The 19,272-nt window shown below is 48.3% G+C and overlaps 5 protein-coding genes across 5 annotated transcripts; 2 read left to right on the forward strand and 3 right to left on the reverse strand.

The window, feature by feature from the left end:
• Positions 1 to 1,433: 1,433 nt before the first annotated feature.
• CTRU02_212496 (uncharacterized protein) lies at positions 1,434 to 2,423 on the forward strand (the record flags this gene model as incomplete). The annotated part of the gene is made up of 4 exons (XM_036723936.2): positions 1,434 to 1,455; positions 1,505 to 1,766; positions 1,822 to 2,077; positions 2,130 to 2,423. 4 exons carry the CDS (start codon positions 1,434 to 1,436, stop codon positions 2,421 to 2,423), a joined length of 834 nt encoding a protein of 277 aa, XP_036584619.2.
• Positions 2,424 to 2,972: 549 nt separating this feature from the next.
• Positions 2,973 to 3,768, reverse strand: CTRU02_212497 (histone H3; the record flags this gene model as incomplete). Its single annotated transcript, XM_036723935.1, has 3 exons — positions 2,973 to 3,085; positions 3,140 to 3,334; positions 3,381 to 3,768. 3 exons carry the CDS (start codon positions 3,766 to 3,768, stop codon positions 2,973 to 2,975), a joined length of 696 nt encoding a protein of 231 aa, XP_036584618.1.
• A 5,711-nt stretch (positions 3,769 to 9,479) lies between these two features.
• On the reverse strand, positions 9,480 to 11,058 carry CTRU02_212498 (uncharacterized protein; the record flags this gene model as incomplete). Its single annotated transcript, XM_036723932.1, has 2 exons — positions 9,480 to 9,617; positions 9,670 to 11,058. 2 exons carry the CDS (start codon positions 11,056 to 11,058, stop codon positions 9,480 to 9,482), a joined length of 1,527 nt encoding a protein of 508 aa, XP_036584615.1.
• A 941-nt stretch (positions 11,059 to 11,999) lies between these two features.
• Positions 12,000 to 12,299, reverse strand: CTRU02_212499 (phosphotransferase enzyme family protein; the record flags this gene model as incomplete). The annotated part of the gene is made up of 1 exon (XM_036723931.1): positions 12,000 to 12,299. The coding sequence occupies one exon, from the start codon at positions 12,297 to 12,299 to the stop codon at positions 12,000 to 12,002; it is 300 nt and encodes a 99-aa protein (XP_036584614.1).
• Positions 12,300 to 13,121: 822 nt separating this feature from the next.
• On the forward strand, positions 13,122 to 16,482 carry CTRU02_212500 (uncharacterized protein; the record flags this gene model as incomplete). The annotated part of the gene is made up of 5 exons (XM_036723930.1): positions 13,122 to 14,166; positions 14,221 to 14,793; positions 14,857 to 15,246; positions 15,315 to 15,369; positions 15,582 to 16,482. The coding sequence occupies 5 exons, from the start codon at positions 13,122 to 13,124 to the stop codon at positions 16,480 to 16,482; spliced, it is 2,964 nt and encodes a 987-aa protein (XP_036584613.1).
• Positions 16,483 to 19,272: the final 2,790 nt, after the last annotated feature.

A 19,272-nucleotide genomic window follows, 5' to 3' on the forward strand; every position in this document is an offset into this window, starting at 1 on the left:
TCCGCGATGTAGGCTGGCGGACCAAAATACCCTTTCGAGGAGCATTGCAACACCAGCTTTGTCCTCTATACGGTCCATTGGCCAGCTTTCCCGAAACTTATCCAGGCATGAAGAATGTACTCCATATCCTGTGATAGTGGCAAACTGAGCATGTAAGCGAGGAACGGAGACTTCAAATACAAGTTTCTGCTTGTAATCCCTGGTGTCCCTCGTCCTCCATTGAGCTTTTCCAACAGTCGAGAACCCTGCGTTTCTAGGCATGGGCATTACCCGGCCCGCGGGTCCCACGGGTACCCGCGAAATGGGTCGGGTAGTTATGGGTAGTGCCCGAAAGTTTTACTATTACCCACGGGTACCCATGGGTAAAGTGGGTTTGGGTAAAAAAGCCCACGGGTAGTAAACTGAAGGGGGGCCCACGGGTTTGGGTACCCACGGGTGTATACCCGTGGGTAGATTTCAGTAAGTATGCATCACGAATTTTAGACATCTTTTGTAGTAGCCAGCCTCAAGAGTGGATATATTGCGCAACGAATAGACCTGCTACCTTGTTACTCCTAACTTCCGAACGCCCTGAATGCCTTCAATTAATCGCCCGCATTTCCCAGACTCGGGGTCGAACCACTTGTCTCCGTGGACTCTGCCGGCCTTCAAGATAGCCTGGACGAGATGCAGATCCTTCGGCTTAATGGTGACGCGATTGGTGTGGATCGCAGCAAAGTTAATCACTAGATAGTTCGTTCAACTCGATAAGAGTTTGCAAGTGAAGCTTACTGTCGAAAACACCAAAGAGAAGAGACTCCGAAGACTCTTGAAGAGCGCTAATAGCAGTCGCCTGCCAGCGCAGGCGCTTGGAGGGGTCGATGTCATCGCAGATTTCCTTCCAGAGTCGCTGGAATGGGGGCTTCGGAATCAGGAAGTCAAATGTCTTCTGGTAGTTCCTGACCTCCCGGAGAGCTTTTGCTAGGTATTAGGGTTAGTGTGTAGCCATCTTTTGTAGCAATCTAGACTTACTGCCAGGGCGCCAACGGCGTTTCTGCTACTCCTTAGCACCAGGCATAGTCTTTCGGGCTATGCCAGGCATCATATTATAAAGTTAACCATGAATCAGGTAGGACTCCTAGAAACACAAGTCCAGGTCCAATCAATATAGAATCTTTTACAGATAACTACTGAACAGAGGTTTTCAAAGAGATTCTTTTTGAGAAAAAAAACAAGAAGCCGCGGCTGCGCACAGACCACTTTTTGGCGTATTTTGTTTTTTTTTTGTGAGGTTCTGAAGCTTCAGAAAACTTCTCCCCAGACAACACTACAACCTACCTCCACCACTAACACCCAGCCGCACCGACAAGCCTCTCAATTAAGGTAATTTGATACTTTGATCTCACAATTATTGGTTTTGACTTATTAAATCAATTAGGGAACAGTAGTAAAATATGTCCTCAGGACAGGATCGCGGTACGTTCACACCAGCTTTGTAGCAATCATTTGTACTAATCTCTTCTAGGCCGACCGCTTGGATCTGGTGCTGGAGCCAAGCGTAAAGCTGAAGAGGATTATTCCGACAACGCGCACACCAAGAAGTCTCGTCAGCGCATCGATAAGATGACTGAGAAGCAGAAGGCACTTGATCGCTCGAAGAAGTCGATCAACCAGCAGAAATCCCGCAAGCTTAAAGCCTTGAGGGCTAAAAGCTCCTACATCAGTGCGTCTGCTGATAAGCGCGCGGCCCTTGAGGCTAGGGAAATCCAGCAAGTTGATGCACGATAGTGAGTTCTTTTTTATTTCTTTTGGTGTTTCAAATCAGTGCTCAAGTGCTTTTAGCTTCCTCAAAGGCAACCATCCAGACCAGCTGCTAGCTCAGATGACTGGCCCAGTCTCGTCTAGCTCCTATAATATCGTCGATGACGATGAAGACGAGGCTTGGGAGGATATCCCTTTGAATGAGATTGATGAGGCTACCCAGGAAAACCTGGATGGAGTTGAGGGCATGCTCAACTTTGACGTTGACCTTGATAACCAGTTGCCGACCATTAATGTTGCTGAGCAGTCGAATGCGATTATCGACAAGATGATCCAGGTAACTGGATGACTATAATTAATTACTATAGCAATAGCTAACAAACAGACAGGAAAACCAGATCCGAGAATACCAGTTCTTCCGTGATACCTGGGAGATGACTCTTAAGATACTTTACATCAAGGTCAAGCGGCTGAACAGCAATCCTGCCTTTACCCTAGCTGCGATGGAGGATTATAGCTTCATTCGACCTGGCTTTAAATTTCCAGTAGCTGGCGACATCTTCACCAAAGAGGAAGTGCTTCTTTGGTTTGCACTCGCCAAGTACTGGCACCTGAACCGCTTGTCTAAGAAGAAGAAGATACGCCTGGTTCTTAATTCTTCTGTCAAGAAGAAGAAGACGTAAGTGCTTAATTGTAGCAATCCTTTGTAGTAATACTAATATTCTCAGCCAATTCGCACTCGCGCACCGCCCAGCCATCAAGATTCAAGGATCTCTCTTCACTACAGCTCAGCGCCGATATGCCTCCACTCCAAAGCCTTCAGTGAAGGCTATGTTCTCTGAGATCAGTGACTCGATGATCAAGAAAGGTGTTTGGGAGCTTCTGGGCCCTGCTGAAGTTTGGGAAGAGTTTACTGCTCTCGATAAAACAGCCAACATCTTATCTGCGATGTATAAGAAGTTCTCAGCTATACTAAAGCTGATACCATTCTTCCTGAAGCTTGACCTTGCTCGGGATAAAGCGCCATACAACTGGCGTCAGGTCCATGAGTTGGCTCAGAAGCTAACTCGTTTGCTTGACTTTTCTCTATAATTGCAGATGAGCATAGCGAGAGGGTTTGTTTGACAGATTAAGAATTAAGAATTAGCAATAAGGCTAGCATGAATAAGGACATGAATTCTCTCTAGTCTGATTCTCGTATTGTAGCAATCGTTTGTAGTAATCTACAGCTGCTAAAACAATCTAGCACTCCATGCTCCCATCTTCTTCATTAACTGTTTAACTAAGTCAAGATCTTTCTTCTGCAAAGTTACTCTTTTAGCGTGAATAGCACAGAGATTTGCATCTATTAATATTCATGTTAATATAATAGTTTGAAGATCAGGATAGGATATCTTACTCTCGAACATGTTGATTAGAAACTGTTCGCTCATCTCATGGAGAGCCTCTATAGCCATTGACTGGTAGCGGATCTTATGGCGGTTTCTTAGTGGAAGATCAAGTGTTATTTCTCGAACTACTCTTGCGAAACTGCTCCGCGGAATTAAAAGATTGGTGGTCTTTTGATATTTTCGAATCTCACGAAGTGCATTTGCTTCACATTTCAGTAATTAAACAATAAAGAGTTACTTCTTACTTACTACCAGGCCTCCATCTACGAACTTTCTGGCGTTTAGTGATCTGGACGGGCTTTTTTCGAGCAGCTTTTAGCTGCTTCTTTGGCGCGAAGTTCAGCTGATCTTTCCGTGCAATGGTTGGTGGTTGGCCAGTATCTGTTCGTCTCGCCAACTTCGTCGCAAAGTTCCGCTTCAGCGGTGGTAATTCTGGTTGACTCAGGTCTGGGCTAGCCTGGCTATAGTAGGTTGCATGACTTGAACTTCTTGGCGGAGTCTCCCGAATCTCTGTAATTGGCTGTTTCAGGGGATTACCCCTCGCTGATGATGAGGGGTAACTATTTGGCGGTGAAGAGCCCTCCACTGTTAGCGGAGAGCTCTGATCTGACACAGGGCTAGTTGATAAGCGAGGCATTGAAGGATGAATGTAAGTGGGAGAAAAAACAAGTCGAAGGAGAATTCAGAGCTTTTAGATTTGTGTACGAAACGTATTAGTCAGAAACCCTAAAATAGAAATTTACGTAAGGCCACATAATCAAATGTTTGTATTCATCTTGTAGTAATCCTGCAAACTACTTCCTGTTCACACCAAAGGTAATTCTTACTACGTATGATGTCGAACTCAATTGCGTCTGACCCTTTTGGGCCAGACCCTTTTGCATCCGATTGTTCTGCTGCTTTCGAGCTCGTAAATTCTACGCAGACTCCAACAATCAATACTCCACCTTCTGGTTTACAGATACAGTCGGAAATCATTTTATTTGTTATTAAGACTTTCCAGACTTTTCTCTCGTTTTTCAAAACCCTGCCATGGTATCTCCAATGGGTAATCCTTGGCAAACACACACCGTTGTCCAAATCCCCTCAACCTGAACGAAAACGCTTCGCCAAATCCTTATGGACTTTACAACGCCGAGTATCATTCTGGGATCACTTTCACCAAGGCTACCATATGACATCAGGGGAGCCAAAATTAGTCTGCAAGCACTGTCACCAAGTTTTCAATCATCCAACAATCAAAAACTCTGGTACAAGTGCTATGCAACGACACCTCGCTGCAAAGTCTTGTAAGACTCGACGTTTAGGCGCAAACCAGGTGCCTGTAAGTTTTACAGGTCATTGTAGCAATCATTTGTAGTAATCGCAATCTAGGGTACCCAATTGAAAGCAGTCTCGGAGCATCAAGCATTAGTTTACTGTATTGTTGGATCCAACTTAGCGCTTAATACTGTTGACAACTTAAGTTTCCGGCAATTCTGTTCACACCTGAATCCTCTCTACCACCTCCCATCTCGAAAGACGCTCCGAAGCTGGATATCCGAGGAGGCCTTACGCATTCAACACCACACTCTTCAGCTAATTCCGCCTGGTAGCTATGTCTCTCTGATGATTGATATCTGGAGTACACCTGGGTTAAAATATTCACTGCTTGGTGTTTTATGCCATTTTATCGACAAGCACTGGAGGTTACAACAGGTTCTTCTTGGTGCTATTGATATGACAGATGGTCATACAGCCTCTAAGCAAGCAACGGCTTTATCGACTCTGTTAGAAAATATTCGCCAGAGGACGAAGAAGACAATTCGATTTCAGACAGTCTCTGCAGACAACGCAAGTTCTTTTAAGCCAAAAGTCCTAGCACAAGAACTTGCAAAAGGGTCGACATCCACAGTACAGCCGATATATCATATTCGCTGTTTAGCCCATATTTTCAACCTTGTTGTTCGAGCGATTTTTGAGGCTCTTCGAATTTCGATGGTAGAAGCCTCTACAGAGTTTGAGCCTTCTACTACTCGAGCTAAAGATCAAGAGGACTCTGACGATGATTTTGATACTGAAGATTCTACTGCTAGGGAAAATCCTTTTGGAGCTGTTATTCAAAAGGTTAGATACTTCACCTAGTTATAAGATTTTATATTAACATATATACCTCCAGATTCGTGACCTCGCAGTTTCCCTTAAGCTTTCTAGTAAGAAGACGCAAGAGTTTCTCGACCTCCAGAAATCGACTCGCATTGGCCAGCGACCACTACGCCTCCTCCGCGATGTTAAGACAAGGTGGAACTCTACTACACTTATGTGTCTCCGCGCAAGAGAGCTTAAAACAACGATTTCAGCTTGGGTTGAAAAGCACTCTCTACAGGAACAATTCTCTCTTGTGGAGACCGATTGGGAGGCTCTTGATATTCTGCTTGATATCACCAGCCCGTTTTTACTCTTTACAAACATCCTTAGCCGGTTAAATGACCTTACCCCTGGTCATACCTTTACTTTATTACAAGTTGCAACAGTTCACTTGTACTTTTGCGCCTCTGCACTTAAAGATAAAGTTACTAGCAAAGACTTTACTTGGATATCAATCCTTCAGGCTGCTACGAAAAAGGGCTAAGAGAAGCTAGAAAAATACGTTCAAAAGCTAATTGAAGAGGATTCCTTCAAGGTATATGGTATTGCAACTCTCCTTACCCCTGAAGCTGGGACATCAGTTTCGAGTACTTTTGACACGCGATTCCAATTCGCAAATTACTTCGAATACCTTCCTTCTTCAGCCTCACTTCGAACTCGAGTACAGCAAGAATTTATCGAGGTATATACAAAGCAGTACCATCAAGATTCGGAACGCCATACCAATACTCAAAAAGCTGCAACTGAAGGACTCCGATACACTCTGCATAGTTTACTATCACGCAGTCCAAAGAAAAGGGTATTTGTAGCAATCTATTGTAGCAACTCACTGTACTAACCTATTATAAGGGCAAAATGTCATCATCCCAAGACGCACGAAATATCTGTAATGACTTTTTTAATATTGGTAAGATAAAGACTCATATCTTACTAGGCTTAACAGCTAATAACTATATTTAGTTATGTTCCCTGATGAAACTGTTCAGCAATTTTGGGTCCGCCTAGACAATAGCTATCCCAGATTCCATGGTATTTGTCGCATGGCTCGAGACTTCTTATCTATTCAACCGACGTCAATACCCTTAGAGCGATCATTCAGCCTTGCTCGCCATATCTGTCACTACGCTCGGTTCAACCTTTCGGCTGATACTATTTTTGATACTTTGACTATCAAAATTAGCCAGAATAATGAGGCCTGGCTTTCCCAAACCACACTTGAGGAAGTTCCAGATGACACGAATATCACTGAAGCATCTGAAGAGCGCCAGCATATTATTAGAGAAGCTTTTAACTACTCTTCTCTATTGGATAAAGCTGATATTCAGAGATATCTGAAGGTCTCTGATGATCTTACTAAGATCTCTATTACTGCTACAGGAGATGCTCCCTCCCCGCCTCCTTACGAAGTCTCAGTAGAAGAGGAGGATATTAGCGATAGAGATGAGGAGCTGCCATCTTTATCTAGCTCTCAACAGCCAAAACTATCGAGTCAAGTTTCCCAACTTAGCAACTCACCTACGCCTTCTGTATCCCAAGAACTCCCAAACTTCTCCGAGCTTGGGGGTCGCAAAAGGAAGAGACTTACTCGGCTAGATCTTGTCGAACTCTCTCCTGACGAGGATAGCGATTAAATATACATTGTTCCTCTGATTTCACTCCGACTTTATCGTATTATTCTCTATTAGTTTCTTATATTTGTAGTAATCTATTCTAGCCATCTATGTTTTATGTAACTTACTCTTTCTCCCTATAACTAACTAGTTATATTTTCTTTCTATCTTAGTTATAGTATTTCCCGCGTTTCTTGTGGGTAGCAAAATTACCCGTGGGTAGTGTAACCCATGGGTCGTTTTACCCACGGGCCTTTCAACCCGCGGGTAAATATAGTGGGACTGCCCGTGGGTAATTCGGGTTTACCCAAACTACCCACGGGTAGTTTTGGGTACTACCCATACGGGTACCCGCGGGTATTACCCAACCCTATGCGTTTCCCAGGGAGGTCACGTAGATGGCCTGAACATCACCACATGTTGGTGAGGAAAAGTGACCCTTGCAGATGCCGCAATCGTGTGTTGGAATGCGGTCGATGTCAACGTAGGCGAAATCTCTCTGAACGTGTGCCATGGCTGAGATGCGATGTAAGGGATCGTATGTCAGATTGGAGTCGTTTCCGACAACATCGGTCGTTTTGATGTTACGCGATTCTTGGGCGACGCCGTCTTGCGTCTTCTCGAGTGATACGTTATGGCCAAGGCCTTTGTGGTGATTGAAGCTGGTGGAATTTACACTCGCATGCAAATCATCCGACAACAGGGGCGGGTGGCCTCTTTAATAACTGTGATATGGGTCTTTGTCTCTGTGGCTAAATGCTCAACTGACGCGCTTATGTACCCCATACACTCCGCGTAGGTTGAGAGATGGATCAATTATGAATCGTTGATTGGTCAGACTGCCGTCGTCAGAACGGTTCTCTCCTATCTATCTGGATGGAGTATTCCGTAGATTGCGGCCCAGTCGTCTCGGCGGCCCATGCCTCAATTTTCATGATGGCAAAGTGGGGAGAGACGAAGGGAAACTACTACGTAGTAATGATTCAGACAGGCCAACAACAACGAACATGGGCTAGGCCTATTAGACAGCTGATTGGCCTTGGCGCCTCCATTCTACACGTGCAACTCTCGCAGAGTCTGCGGCCCATGTCTCCTCCCCACATAGGCTTACACATAATTAGTACACACACCACTGAGGCCACTTTTTGCTCCACGATCCCTACTACGTAGTAAATTGTGCATTTCGGCTGGACCTATCAAAATTGCAGCTAATTGAGCCAGTAATTGCTCCCTCATCCACGAATACTACGTTCGCAGGCAAGTATGCCAGGAGGCCCACTTTCCTAAAGAAAGCGGTCAGCAGAAATGCATGTTGTTGAATCCACTTAGACAGCCTCAAGGTTGAAGTTGACAGATCCTGAACTAGCTTTTTGATCGAGCGGTACCAACGCAAATTGAAAAAGTCATATTCTTCCAAGTTCAGGCGAATTGTGAGAAGAAACATTTTGGTACCTAGAACCCATCACGGCTATACGTGTCATCGTTTCTGGTACAGTAATCCAGGACAGTAAATTTAATTAAACTGCATCGCAATGTCGTTACAGTTGAATTCGAAATCGGTTTCCGGCATTACTCTTCTGGCGCTTCCAACCAAAAGACAACAATGGACCTGCTTACTGAAACAGTAGTTGTGGACGTCTCCATAATACTTTTCAGATAGAAAAGGGTACCTACAGTGGCAGCTATTGTGGGCGCTTGGCCCAATAGCTGTAAAGTAAAGAGCTGATTATGGCTTACACATAGAGTCTTGTCGCTTTTCTAACAAGTACTTTGCATGGACCGTTGTGTACCTCATCAGCAGGTTGATACCAAAATGTCCAGGAAAACAATGTTTCTTGTGTGTAAAGCACGAAACCGATTTCGAACACGGCTGTATAACCCCGTACTATCTTTAACAGTTCCTAACATGATTGGGCTACGAAGGGACCCATCAGACCCACCGGCATCTAAGAAGCACAAAAGGGCTCAAACAGGGCCAGTTTCGCTTCTGCGGTCAGTTTGGATCAAATGTAGCCTTGGCCGACTGACCGGCTACTTGATCTTAATTGAAGCTTCTTCAACAGTAAAAGGCGTTTTGGGCTTCGCTGAATTATCTACTTGACATCTTTAGTGATGGTGGTTTGGAGCTGTGGACTATGTGGCTTGATTGATTACCCTCCGGGAACCTAGAGTTTCACTATGGTAGCCAGCAGTAAGGCGACCACAAAAAGTTCTTCTTATAACAACATGGGAATGTCTGCCATTCGAACCGTTCTACAAGCTCGGTACTCAACTCACTTTTACAAAAAGCAGGAAGAGATGGGAAATTATGAATTACGTCGTTGTGCGATCTTGGCTGGGTAGGTCATATTAGATTTTGGGGCTTCACCAAGCCCCAAGATCTTCGAGAGCAAATGTGATTCGCACAAAAAGAGAGATCAGGCTTGGACTGCGGATAATATAGGTAAAACAATTGTGGCCGTATAGCCACACGTCGGATTATCGAGGGGAAAGGTAAGAAAACTAGGACATAAAGTGATCAGACGCCAAGAATGATTATGGTGGCCTAGTGCAGCTGTCACCCAGCCCGTCATCCCATGATCGTATTGTGAATGCTTAGCGCTTCAAGTTTCTATTGCGCTAAGAATGACTCAAGGAACCAATCCCGAAACACCGTCTCACTCCATGTCCTTAACGCGCGCAATAAAGCCACGATTTGGTAACACCCGAGAAGTGTCACCGCATCTAACCGAAAGGAATGAAGAATTTCCTGCAGTTGCAACCATTAGCAGCGTCTCCGAAACAAAGGAAAACACACATACAATATAGTCAGAATTTTCAACCGCAAATAACACTTGCCACACGGACCCAGACACGCATAGTAGCGGCAGCGTAATACCAACAGGCTGTGGCCCAAGAAACTGATGCAGCCGATTAATCTGGCCCGAAACCCACACGGAAAGCTGCGCCTTAGCCGCATCCTCAGACCCACCGGGCTTCTTAGTCTCGATGCTCACGGTGATCGGGCTCAGTGTCAAAGGCGCGTACTCGGTGTGATTGATTGACTCGGGCAGCGACGGTAGTTTCCTTTTCTTCGTCATGCTGGCGGCGCTAGCTGATGAGGCAACGCTCGCGGAGCTCGGTGTGCGGTGCGCTGAAGACCATGACTGCGTGCTAACGGCTTTCCGCGCAGCTGTCTCTACATCCTGATCAGAAATGCAGATGCAATAATCGACCATTTTCGCCTCCATATCGATATTGGGACCTCGACGGGGTATACATGCCGGGGCGATGGTAGCTTGTGTTGAGTTGAGCACACTAACAAAGCAGCCATCCACTACGTCGCAATCGCGGTCTCTCTCAATTGCGGCAATCAGAATGCGGGAATGAACGCGCTCGTTCCAGTGCGCCTCAGAGCGGTCGTGGCTGAGAGCATTCTTCGTGTCACGCACAACCCAGCACAGTGTATCCAACTCGTATTGTAACTCACGGTCCGGCCTCATCGCAGGTGCATTATCAATATTCTTTTCGTCGAGTTCTGGCTCGAGCAGCGAGATGCTTTCAATTGCATGTTCAATGTTCTGTCGCATTGCTTTGGGAACGATGGCTATCCCTGCCCTGATGCGCTTGATGTCTTTGATCAGGTTCGATATGTCGGTTGGGATCTGGTCTTGTCTTGTGAGCTCAGCAGAGAGGACTGGCTTTTCGGCAAACTGCAGACTAGCCATGCCTTTTACCGGGCTGCGGGATTGTTTGCTAGCAGCGTCAGAAAGAGCCGTGAGGGATTGCAACTTAGATGACGAGCTACCGATGGCGATGGTATAGGCCGAAGCTTGATTTGCCTGCGAAAAGAATAGATCGGAATCGCGAGCATTGGTCTTCGTCGTTCCCGGCTCGACCAGTGTTGTTCCATGTTGCCTATACCGTGACGTTGGTGTGGGTGACCCAGGGCATTCATCGCTCACGTCATTAGTGCTCGCGCTCGACGAGGCCCTGTCTTCCCCGCTGGTATCCCGCTTGTTGTTCCGCCGCAGCGCCCGCTGCTGGCGTGCGTTCATTGCTGTACCGAAAGCTGGACGTTTGAATTCGCCGGGTTCGCGCTGCAGGGTAGCTTTTCGCTTATAGTGTGTTGGCGATGGCGGGGGAGACGGGAGTACCGCAGGCTCGGCTTGAATCACGTCTTGAAGCCAGGCGGCGACGACATCGTTCATGTCTCCAATTCGTGTTGCTTTTTGATGCTTTGGCGTGTCGAAGTGGAGGTATAAACGGTGGGTTTAGGTGTAGCGAGTTACTTGTTGAAGTTGATAGGGTGATGGGGCGAAGGGCCGCTCCAATTGTTGCCTAGGTGATGCATCACCCGAGGGTTCTGGTACGGAGCACTACGTAGAGAGCGTTTTTCCGGCTTTTTTCGCGTGCGGGACGGTGCACAGTGCTTTCCGATTGGTCAAAAGGTATTAGTAAGGCGAGAGCTCACATAAGCACGACCAGAAAAGTTCATTTTGATAAGCCAGCGGCCTGCTTACTAATACAAGCTTATATTCTGTCGTGATGGCCTCGTGGCCGAATGTGAAGCCTGGCCACCTGCACGTGACCCGGCAGCTGACTGCGGAACCATCCCGTCATAGAATGGACGGAATGAGTATGTTCTACTACATCCACAAAACATATTCAGGCACAACCTCATTTCGTTACTCAGTTTAGAAAATAGAGAAGACAAGTCTCACAATATGATTCGTTCGAGTAAGAAGCCAGGTACGTGCAGATGCTTTCAATAAGAAAGTTAGCCGAACGGAGTGAACGCCCTTTTATATTTGTTCCTGATGCGACTAGAGGGCTTAGGTTATGTGGCTGGTAGTGCTGAGTGATTAGAGATTAGCCAATGGGTGCTTTCCGTTTTTGAATTGTACGCGTGCGCCGGCCTAGTATTGTATTTCAATATCAGGTAGCACTGTCCGTCGGCGAGAAAATCACATATCTGAGATCCCAGCCTATCTGGCGGCCTAGATAGACATAGAGTCACATGCCAAGGTATTGATCAATACAGTACTGGATCGTTACTAGGGAGGAGTTGGTCTCGTAGTGCTCCTTTCAGCTGGATCCATGTTCACTGCTTTGACTATGAAGTCCAGTTGTGGCCAGACCGCGAAACCCTTCAGTGTCTCCGAATGCTACCTCCCGAAACGCGGGTCATTTCCTTCTCTCTGCAGTAATCATCGAGTTGTTCCTTCTTCAGCTTCAGAAACCTGCCTTTCTCCTCGATGGTCGTTTTGTCTAACAACCTCTCACCTATACCATCCTTATGCAACGCCTTCCAGTAGATCTCATCAACGTCGAAACTGCTACGCGATGCAAGGTTGAAGCAGAATCGCCCGCTTTCCCAGGACTCTCGTATGCGAGCCGAAAGGGGCTTCTCCCCAACGGGAGATGGGAGTTTGGTTTCAGCAATCTCCATAGCACGGATTAACTGGTCTTTCCTAGGTAGGAGAAAGATTCTTGACCCAAAAGACTCTGATTTCCTGGATGAGCAAGGAAAGGCATCTCAACAGCGACGTAAAGCCGCATCAGAAAGGCGAAGAAAGGAGGAAGAAGTCGAGAAGATATCAGAAGATGCCGGGAGGGACTCCCAGTCGCGCCGCGGTAAGGGTATCTGAGATACTGCACACCGATCAAACGTAAGTTTAATCTCCGCTCTTTGTTACTCTTGCTTACACGCAAAGAAAGGTCGTCTCAGAAGCCATGCCTAAGCCAAAAGTCAAGGTAGTTCATGCAGGCGTGTGTATATTCGATTGATTAGTTTTGGTTATTCTATCTTTGAGCAGCCTTTCCCGATCACAGACTGATTGATGAGTCCTTTATGGGTTTACTTTGGCAAATCTATAGACAAGACAATTTCGCGCATACTGTATGTACAGTGTCTTATGTTACCGTAAGATACATATACACACAGTACAATCTCAGAGGGCTTCCGTCGCTCAAGTGTATGACCATGCGCTAGCGACTTTTGGGAGCATCTTCCGGCTCCTTTGGAAGCTAGAACCGTCTCAGAGTTAAGGGAGCTTTTGCCTCCGGAAGCGTTATATTGTACATACGTAATCTAGTGTGTGCAACCCAGCCTCGCTGTATGAAGTTCCCTCAGCCAGAAGTGCATCCAGGCTTCCGGTAAAATATAGGCCTAAAAAGCTCATTTCAGCTCGAACCGTCCGCCTACTACTACTATAAAACAGACGTGTCGTCTGCCCTGTGATAGACTGGAAAGCTTGAACTAAGGCAGAAAATGACCCGTTGTAAACATACCGGCTGGCTGCGCCTTGCAACCAAAGACCAGGCATACGTTATCGAAAGTTCAGACCGTGCCAAGAGACTGCTAGACAGTCTGCCACGTCCGGACTGCCAATATCCAAGTACGCTGGTGTTGATTGGAAATGCGACCAAGCGGATCGTAATGCAAAGACTTGGAGTGGACATCACCAGGCCAAACACGACCCGGGGTCATGGCGAGATCCACCTCTCTCTAGCTCCTGTCGGCGCCGCCGGCGGCAGGCCCACCTTGATTGCCGATGCCGATATCCCGCCCCACAAACGGCTCGGGAGGCCAAGAAAATCTCCGCTCTGTCATGAACTCGTGACGAGGTCGATATCAACCTCGCTCAGCGTAGCCATTCCGTCCACAGCGGTGGAAGCCGGCGACCGTGTCTATAACCGCATGCTTTTCCCCTTTGCAGATGTCGTCTGCTTGTTTGCCGATGATATCGGCGGCGTAGAGATTGTCGCCCAGCGGCTTGCGTCGTGGCTGGATCTAGAGTCACCATCGACGTCGTCGGTGCGTCCATGGTTAGTGGTCGTCACGAACGGCGGCGAAGAGAACTCTGCACGCAGTCAGTTGTTACATGCCGTCCGCAAGAGGACAGACGCTCATGTATCCGAACGTTTCCATGGCCTCCGAGTCATCAGCCTGGCCGACACGTCTCCCAAGTCTCTGCGACGCCATCTGCATTCCCTGCGTTGGGATATCCTGAGCAATGAGCTTTCCTACATGACAGAGACTAAAAGGGTTGAGCGCGTCCTTGCTTATTGCCTTTTCTCAGCTACCCATCTCGCCGGTCTTATACGCCACGCCGCGGAGCACCTTGGTGATGCCGACGCTCCGCCCCTCGACTTTCTCGCCATCTCTCGGCTGGATAACCCGATAGCAGAAGATCTACAAGCACATCTCGCGCGGTTTCTGACGCATTGCGACTCTGTCGAGGCGTTGAAACGATTTGCCGTGCCTGTCATCGCCTCCAGCTTTCTGCTGGACCATTATCCCCCAGACATGCACCGTACGTACGCGGGCTCTGGATAGATAACCTCTGACTTTCACTGACCGTACATAGTCTTCGATCCGCGAGAGGTCTTCAAGATGTTCTACAAAGATGTGTGCTACAACGTGTGTGGCGCAGCCGTCTTGGCGCACGACGGATCTACCGAATTCATCTTGCCGTCGAAGTTCTCCAATATGATCGAGACCCAGATGGCTCGTATGTTCCGGCAGCTGACGGCGGGCCAGTCCGCGGTGTCCCTCCATCGCCAGCTCGTCGCCGCCTTCACAGAGGACTGGCGACGGCTCCGGTCTGACAGCACATGTTTTCAATGTCTACGGCGTCGCCCGCAGTTCTTCCCCGAATGCGGCCACGGCCAGTGCATGAATTGTGTGAAGACCTTTGGTGCTGTGAGCACGGTTGATCCGTGGCTGGTCGAGGTCGATGAGTGTCTTCTTTGCGGACGAAATGTCGGCATGCAGATACGAGTGAAGCCGGACACCGCGTCGGTCCGTGTGCTGTGTATTGACGGTGGCGGCACGAGGGGAAAGTACCCCCTAAAACTGTTGAAGCAGCTTGAAGACGCCATTGGCTTGCCGGGCCACCCTGTGCAACAGAACTTTGACGTCGTCTTCGGGACGAGCTCAGGTTTGTCGTGAAATGGTCCCATCGCGTGTGTGACTTAATGTCTTGGCTGACACGCCGTGGCAGGCGCAATCAGCGCCGGTGCTCTCTGCATCAACGGCTGGACGGTGGACGAGTGCATTGCCCGCTTCGAGTCTCTTTCGAACCAGGCATTCACGCCCCGCGGGAGCCCATCCATCCCCATCATAGGTCCTCTGACACGACTGATAATGCAGGTTCCGTTTGTCAAAACGATAATTCGTGCCGCAGGCTTGCTCCTTTTCGATAGCAGGTATCCGTCGCGACACATCGAGCAGGCGTTGCGAGACATGTTTGGCTCGGACAGAACCATCGCCGACTACTCGGCTGCCGACGCGATGGGCATTATGGTCGGTATGACAGTCGCTACAGTGAAAGATGCGACAGCCTGCATCTTCACCAACTACAACGGATTAGGCCAACGGGGCGGAGATCAGGGTAGTTTTTCCTATTTCCGATGATACGGTCTGACGGCGCAACCCGATGCTGATTGATGGTCTTCGCAGGCTATGAGGTGTTGACGACGAGAGACAGTGGCGAACAGGCATCCTTATGGGAGATGTGCGTGGTCTCTCAGTGTCTATAAGCTACGCTTGCAACATGTCTTTGTCATGGCTGACGTGACTTATAGCGTTCGGTGTGCAACTGCAGCTCCGTAGTTAGTACTGACCATGTCATCGCAAAATCAACATCGATCTCGGTTGAAATCGATTGTTGCTGACGGAGGTTGCTGACGGAGGTTGCTGACGGAGGTTGCTGACGGAGTCGCACAGCTATTTTACGCCTCGGACTATCCACGGCCTCGGCACATTCCAAGACGGCGGCTTGGTTGTTAACAATCCCTCGTCGATCGCTCTGCAAGAGGTGGCTTCCCTTTTCCCCGAAGCCGCCGATCCAAGCCTCTTTGTCTCGGCGGGTACGGGCTCCTCTCGCGAAGAAGAACACCCAGCGTACGAGTCCAACGGGGGATGGCAGGCCTACTTCCCCTTCCGCCTGGAACGGGCCTTTAGGGCTCTTCGAAGCGACAAGAACGCCTGGCAACGGCTTGTGGCGCACAAGAAGGTTGGTCGGTCAGGTGAATTCTTCCGCTTTGATGTCGAGTTCGACGGCCCCGAACCGCCGTTGGATAGTCTGACCAGCTTTGACGACCCTGAACGTGATGATGAATGTACTTTTCGAGGCCTACCATCATTCGAGCGGCTAGGGCGTTGTGCCAGGGCCCATCTGTTCGTCTTTGAGTTGCGCGCTTCACAGCCATATTTGTTTTCTGATGGAGGATACGAGTGCCGCGGACACATACGTTGCCAGCTGCGTGCCCACTCCGAAACTTTGAAGGTATTCTTGTCGCAACTTGCTAGAAGCAAGGCTTACTTTTTGGTCGGCGGCCACGAAGTAGCGGTTGACTTTGCGTCGTATCCGATCATCTGTCCAGACGGCCATTTCTTCTTGGAGGTGAGATTTCGTGTGGCCAGTCTGCAGGAGTCTCTGCCCATCTGCCTGTGGGAGAACCAAGACGAGGGCCAAAACATCAGTGGCTCACCATTTACCGTTCAGCAGCTGGTGCGGAGCCAAAAGCTCGATCAGTGCTTCGGGACGTCTGACCACCGCAAGAAGCGATGTCGAGAGAATGATATTGATGAGGCAAGCCGTAAACGGCCGAGAATCAGGCGCTAGCGGTTTGCCGGTGGTAAAAGAGAAGCAGACATCAGATGCTGTCTCTGATTTGGGGACGGTCGCGCGTCGTCGGCCAGTCGAAAACAAGCTGCTTCACATGCCCACAATGAATGTGAGCGGATTTCCAGGGCTGTACTCCATCGATGTACTGCTTGCATAACACTCACTATATTAGATTTCACGTAACCTTGTTTCTGATTTTGCTTGACTTACAATAAGCTATAAATTCCTCTCAGTTTGTTGATGTCCTACTTGTAGCCATGCATCCACAAAAGTTGGCAATAAACGTGAGAGTTGATGCGGCACGGAACAGCTCAGAAGTGATGTGTATGAGCAAAGACAACTATCTCACTGACCAGCCCCCAGCCTATAACTCGTATTTTAATTGGATTTCGCATTTGGCTCATCCACTTTAAGTTGGGCAGGCACGGATACAGAAGACAAGAAAAGAAAAAGCGTCCACAGCGCTTTGCCTAATGTGAGCCGAACGACGCGAAACCGGACCGATTAAGTCCGGTGGTGGGCAGTGTTACAGTGGAGTCTGTAGGTAGATTTCCCCGCACTAAAAGCTTATCATACATAGCATTCAAAACGACTAAAACAGCTAGGGTTCTGATGGGCACATTTATTGTGCCATTGTCTTTGTCCTTTGCAATGCTTCAAGCGCTGTCTCGTCGTTCATAGTTAGGATATTTGTGGCGCCGTTGTTGGCGACGGGACGTTCTGTTCTGGTGCTGGTTTTGGCAACATCGCTTGCTAGATCGGACACGGCTCCTTCTCATCAAACAACTGTTACTAAACCGGGGCCGGAAGGTTGGCAGTTTTAAATGAGAGTCTTTTTAACAGAGATCTATCATGCAGGGGAACGGGGCGAAGGCTTCGTCATTTATGCTAACGCTCTATGAATCCGGACATTTCACTGCGGTCGTATCCTTCAAGTTCCTGTAGATCTCGCTATCGCGGCTGAAGTTGTTGAGCTCACAATCCTGCACCATGCGTTCTGCGAGCTCATCTTCCATGTTCTCCAAGCACCGTTGGACCGTGGGCGCCTTGGCAGTAATGAAGTCGGGGAGGAAGTCGATGAAGCTAGTTGGAGCCCAGCCGGGGGAAGCTCAATAGCGCATTGCCAGTCATAACGCCGATGCGGCGCGACGTCTGTAAAAACATGTTCATTAGCAGCAGATACCGAAAGGACCATGGGCGTTTGTGGAAGGGACCGATAGTCGAGACGAATGTGCGAGAGCCGTGAGGTCGGTTGCTAACGGTTCATTTCAACACCTTAGAGAGGCGTCGCCGTGAAGGACAGTTTCCAGGCGCCGACGCCGACAGATCCAACAAGCGTCTGAGGTCAGAAGCTTCTTCAATCGTGCCGCCACAGCATACGAGCCAACTTCCCTTCAGAAGAGACAGCGTCGCCGCCGCCAAGGGCGTTAGGAAGTAGCTACCATCTGAGGCATTACGGATCCACCAATGCCTTCGCTGCCGGTCGGTGCGGGTGCCTTTGTTAGCTCCGGGTTCGACAACTCACCCTGTGACGCGCTTCCGTACGCTCCCTCTTGCTATTTTACGACCACGGCGGACACATCCTTTTCTGAGGCAGAAAGCGGCTCCAGAATGTAGCGGTGGACACTTACTTCTGTTGAGCGACATGGATAGGCATGGGCTGAAGTTGTTGTTCCATCCGAGCTTGATGGGTACCCAGTTGAACGCCCCTGCCACGTTGATGAGCTCTGAAAAGATGCATACCAACATTGTAAGCAGTGACTCAAAAGGAGAACGATTTGTCTCACGTACAGTATCTAACTATGTATAGTAGCAAAACATTCAGAGAATGAGGCACACAATGGCACCGGAGGCTTGTCTCGTGAGACCACAGGACCAGTAATTACGAAGAGTTCCTACTCGGGACTCCTTTTTTCGATTTCGGATTTGATACTTTGAAGTGCTTTTTCCACATCTGCACCCGCTTTAACACTAATGCAGCATGCTTCTGCTTCGTTCGGTTGCATGTAAGTGCCCGCAAAAATGCCGCGACCGCCCTGGAACCTCGAATTACTGCTGTAATTCCGTTTCCAGCGGCGAAGCCGGCATAATGGAATGGAACCTAACAAGAAGAGATCATTCATATTGACCTCGGGTGGTTGTGTACAAAATACAACTAAGTGACCATTGAAAGTCATTGCAAAGAAGTTCTGGCGTTTGAGGGGGATGGAAGATGTAGCTAGTCTTTCAGCCTACATAATAATATTAGTCAACAACATAGTGAAGCGACAAGATATGCTTACAACGCTCGCGAGGCTATGACCTTGGTCTCCTGTCGTTAGTTGTGTACCGTAGCAAACTCGCCCTCGCGAAGCTTTAATATTGGTCATGGGCTGCATTGTCATGTTGTCTTGATGTCCTTCGACTGGCGTATGAGTCTGCTAGATCTGTTAGCTTCGGATCAAGATGTTGGTCGACAACTTTATAGCACTTCAACGAGACTATTTATGGACATTGCGTTTCCGGTCGAAGTCAGCACCCGTTCCATTTCTCCTCCAGCGGTGTTTTTCTGATTCGGCTTTTGTCTAGCTTGCTGGGAAGCTCGTGGGTTGGAATGATTTTCCGGGTTAAAACACGGTTCAAAGACTCTCCTCTCGGGGTTCTCGGGCCTGGCAATGGCTGAGTCTAATGTGGTCGAATTTGTTAGCAACCTATCCGTCAATTACACATGGGAGTGATGGCAATACTGATTGAAGGGGGTATGCAAATCCAGCCCTCAGATCGCAACATGTCGGCAAGTTTATTTTG

Source organism: Colletotrichum truncatum, assembly GCF_014235925.2.
Source record: "Colletotrichum truncatum strain CMES1059 chromosome Unknown Contig_0008, whole genome shotgun sequence".
Lineage (NCBI taxonomy): Eukaryota > Fungi > Ascomycota > Sordariomycetes > Glomerellales > Glomerellaceae > Colletotrichum > Colletotrichum truncatum.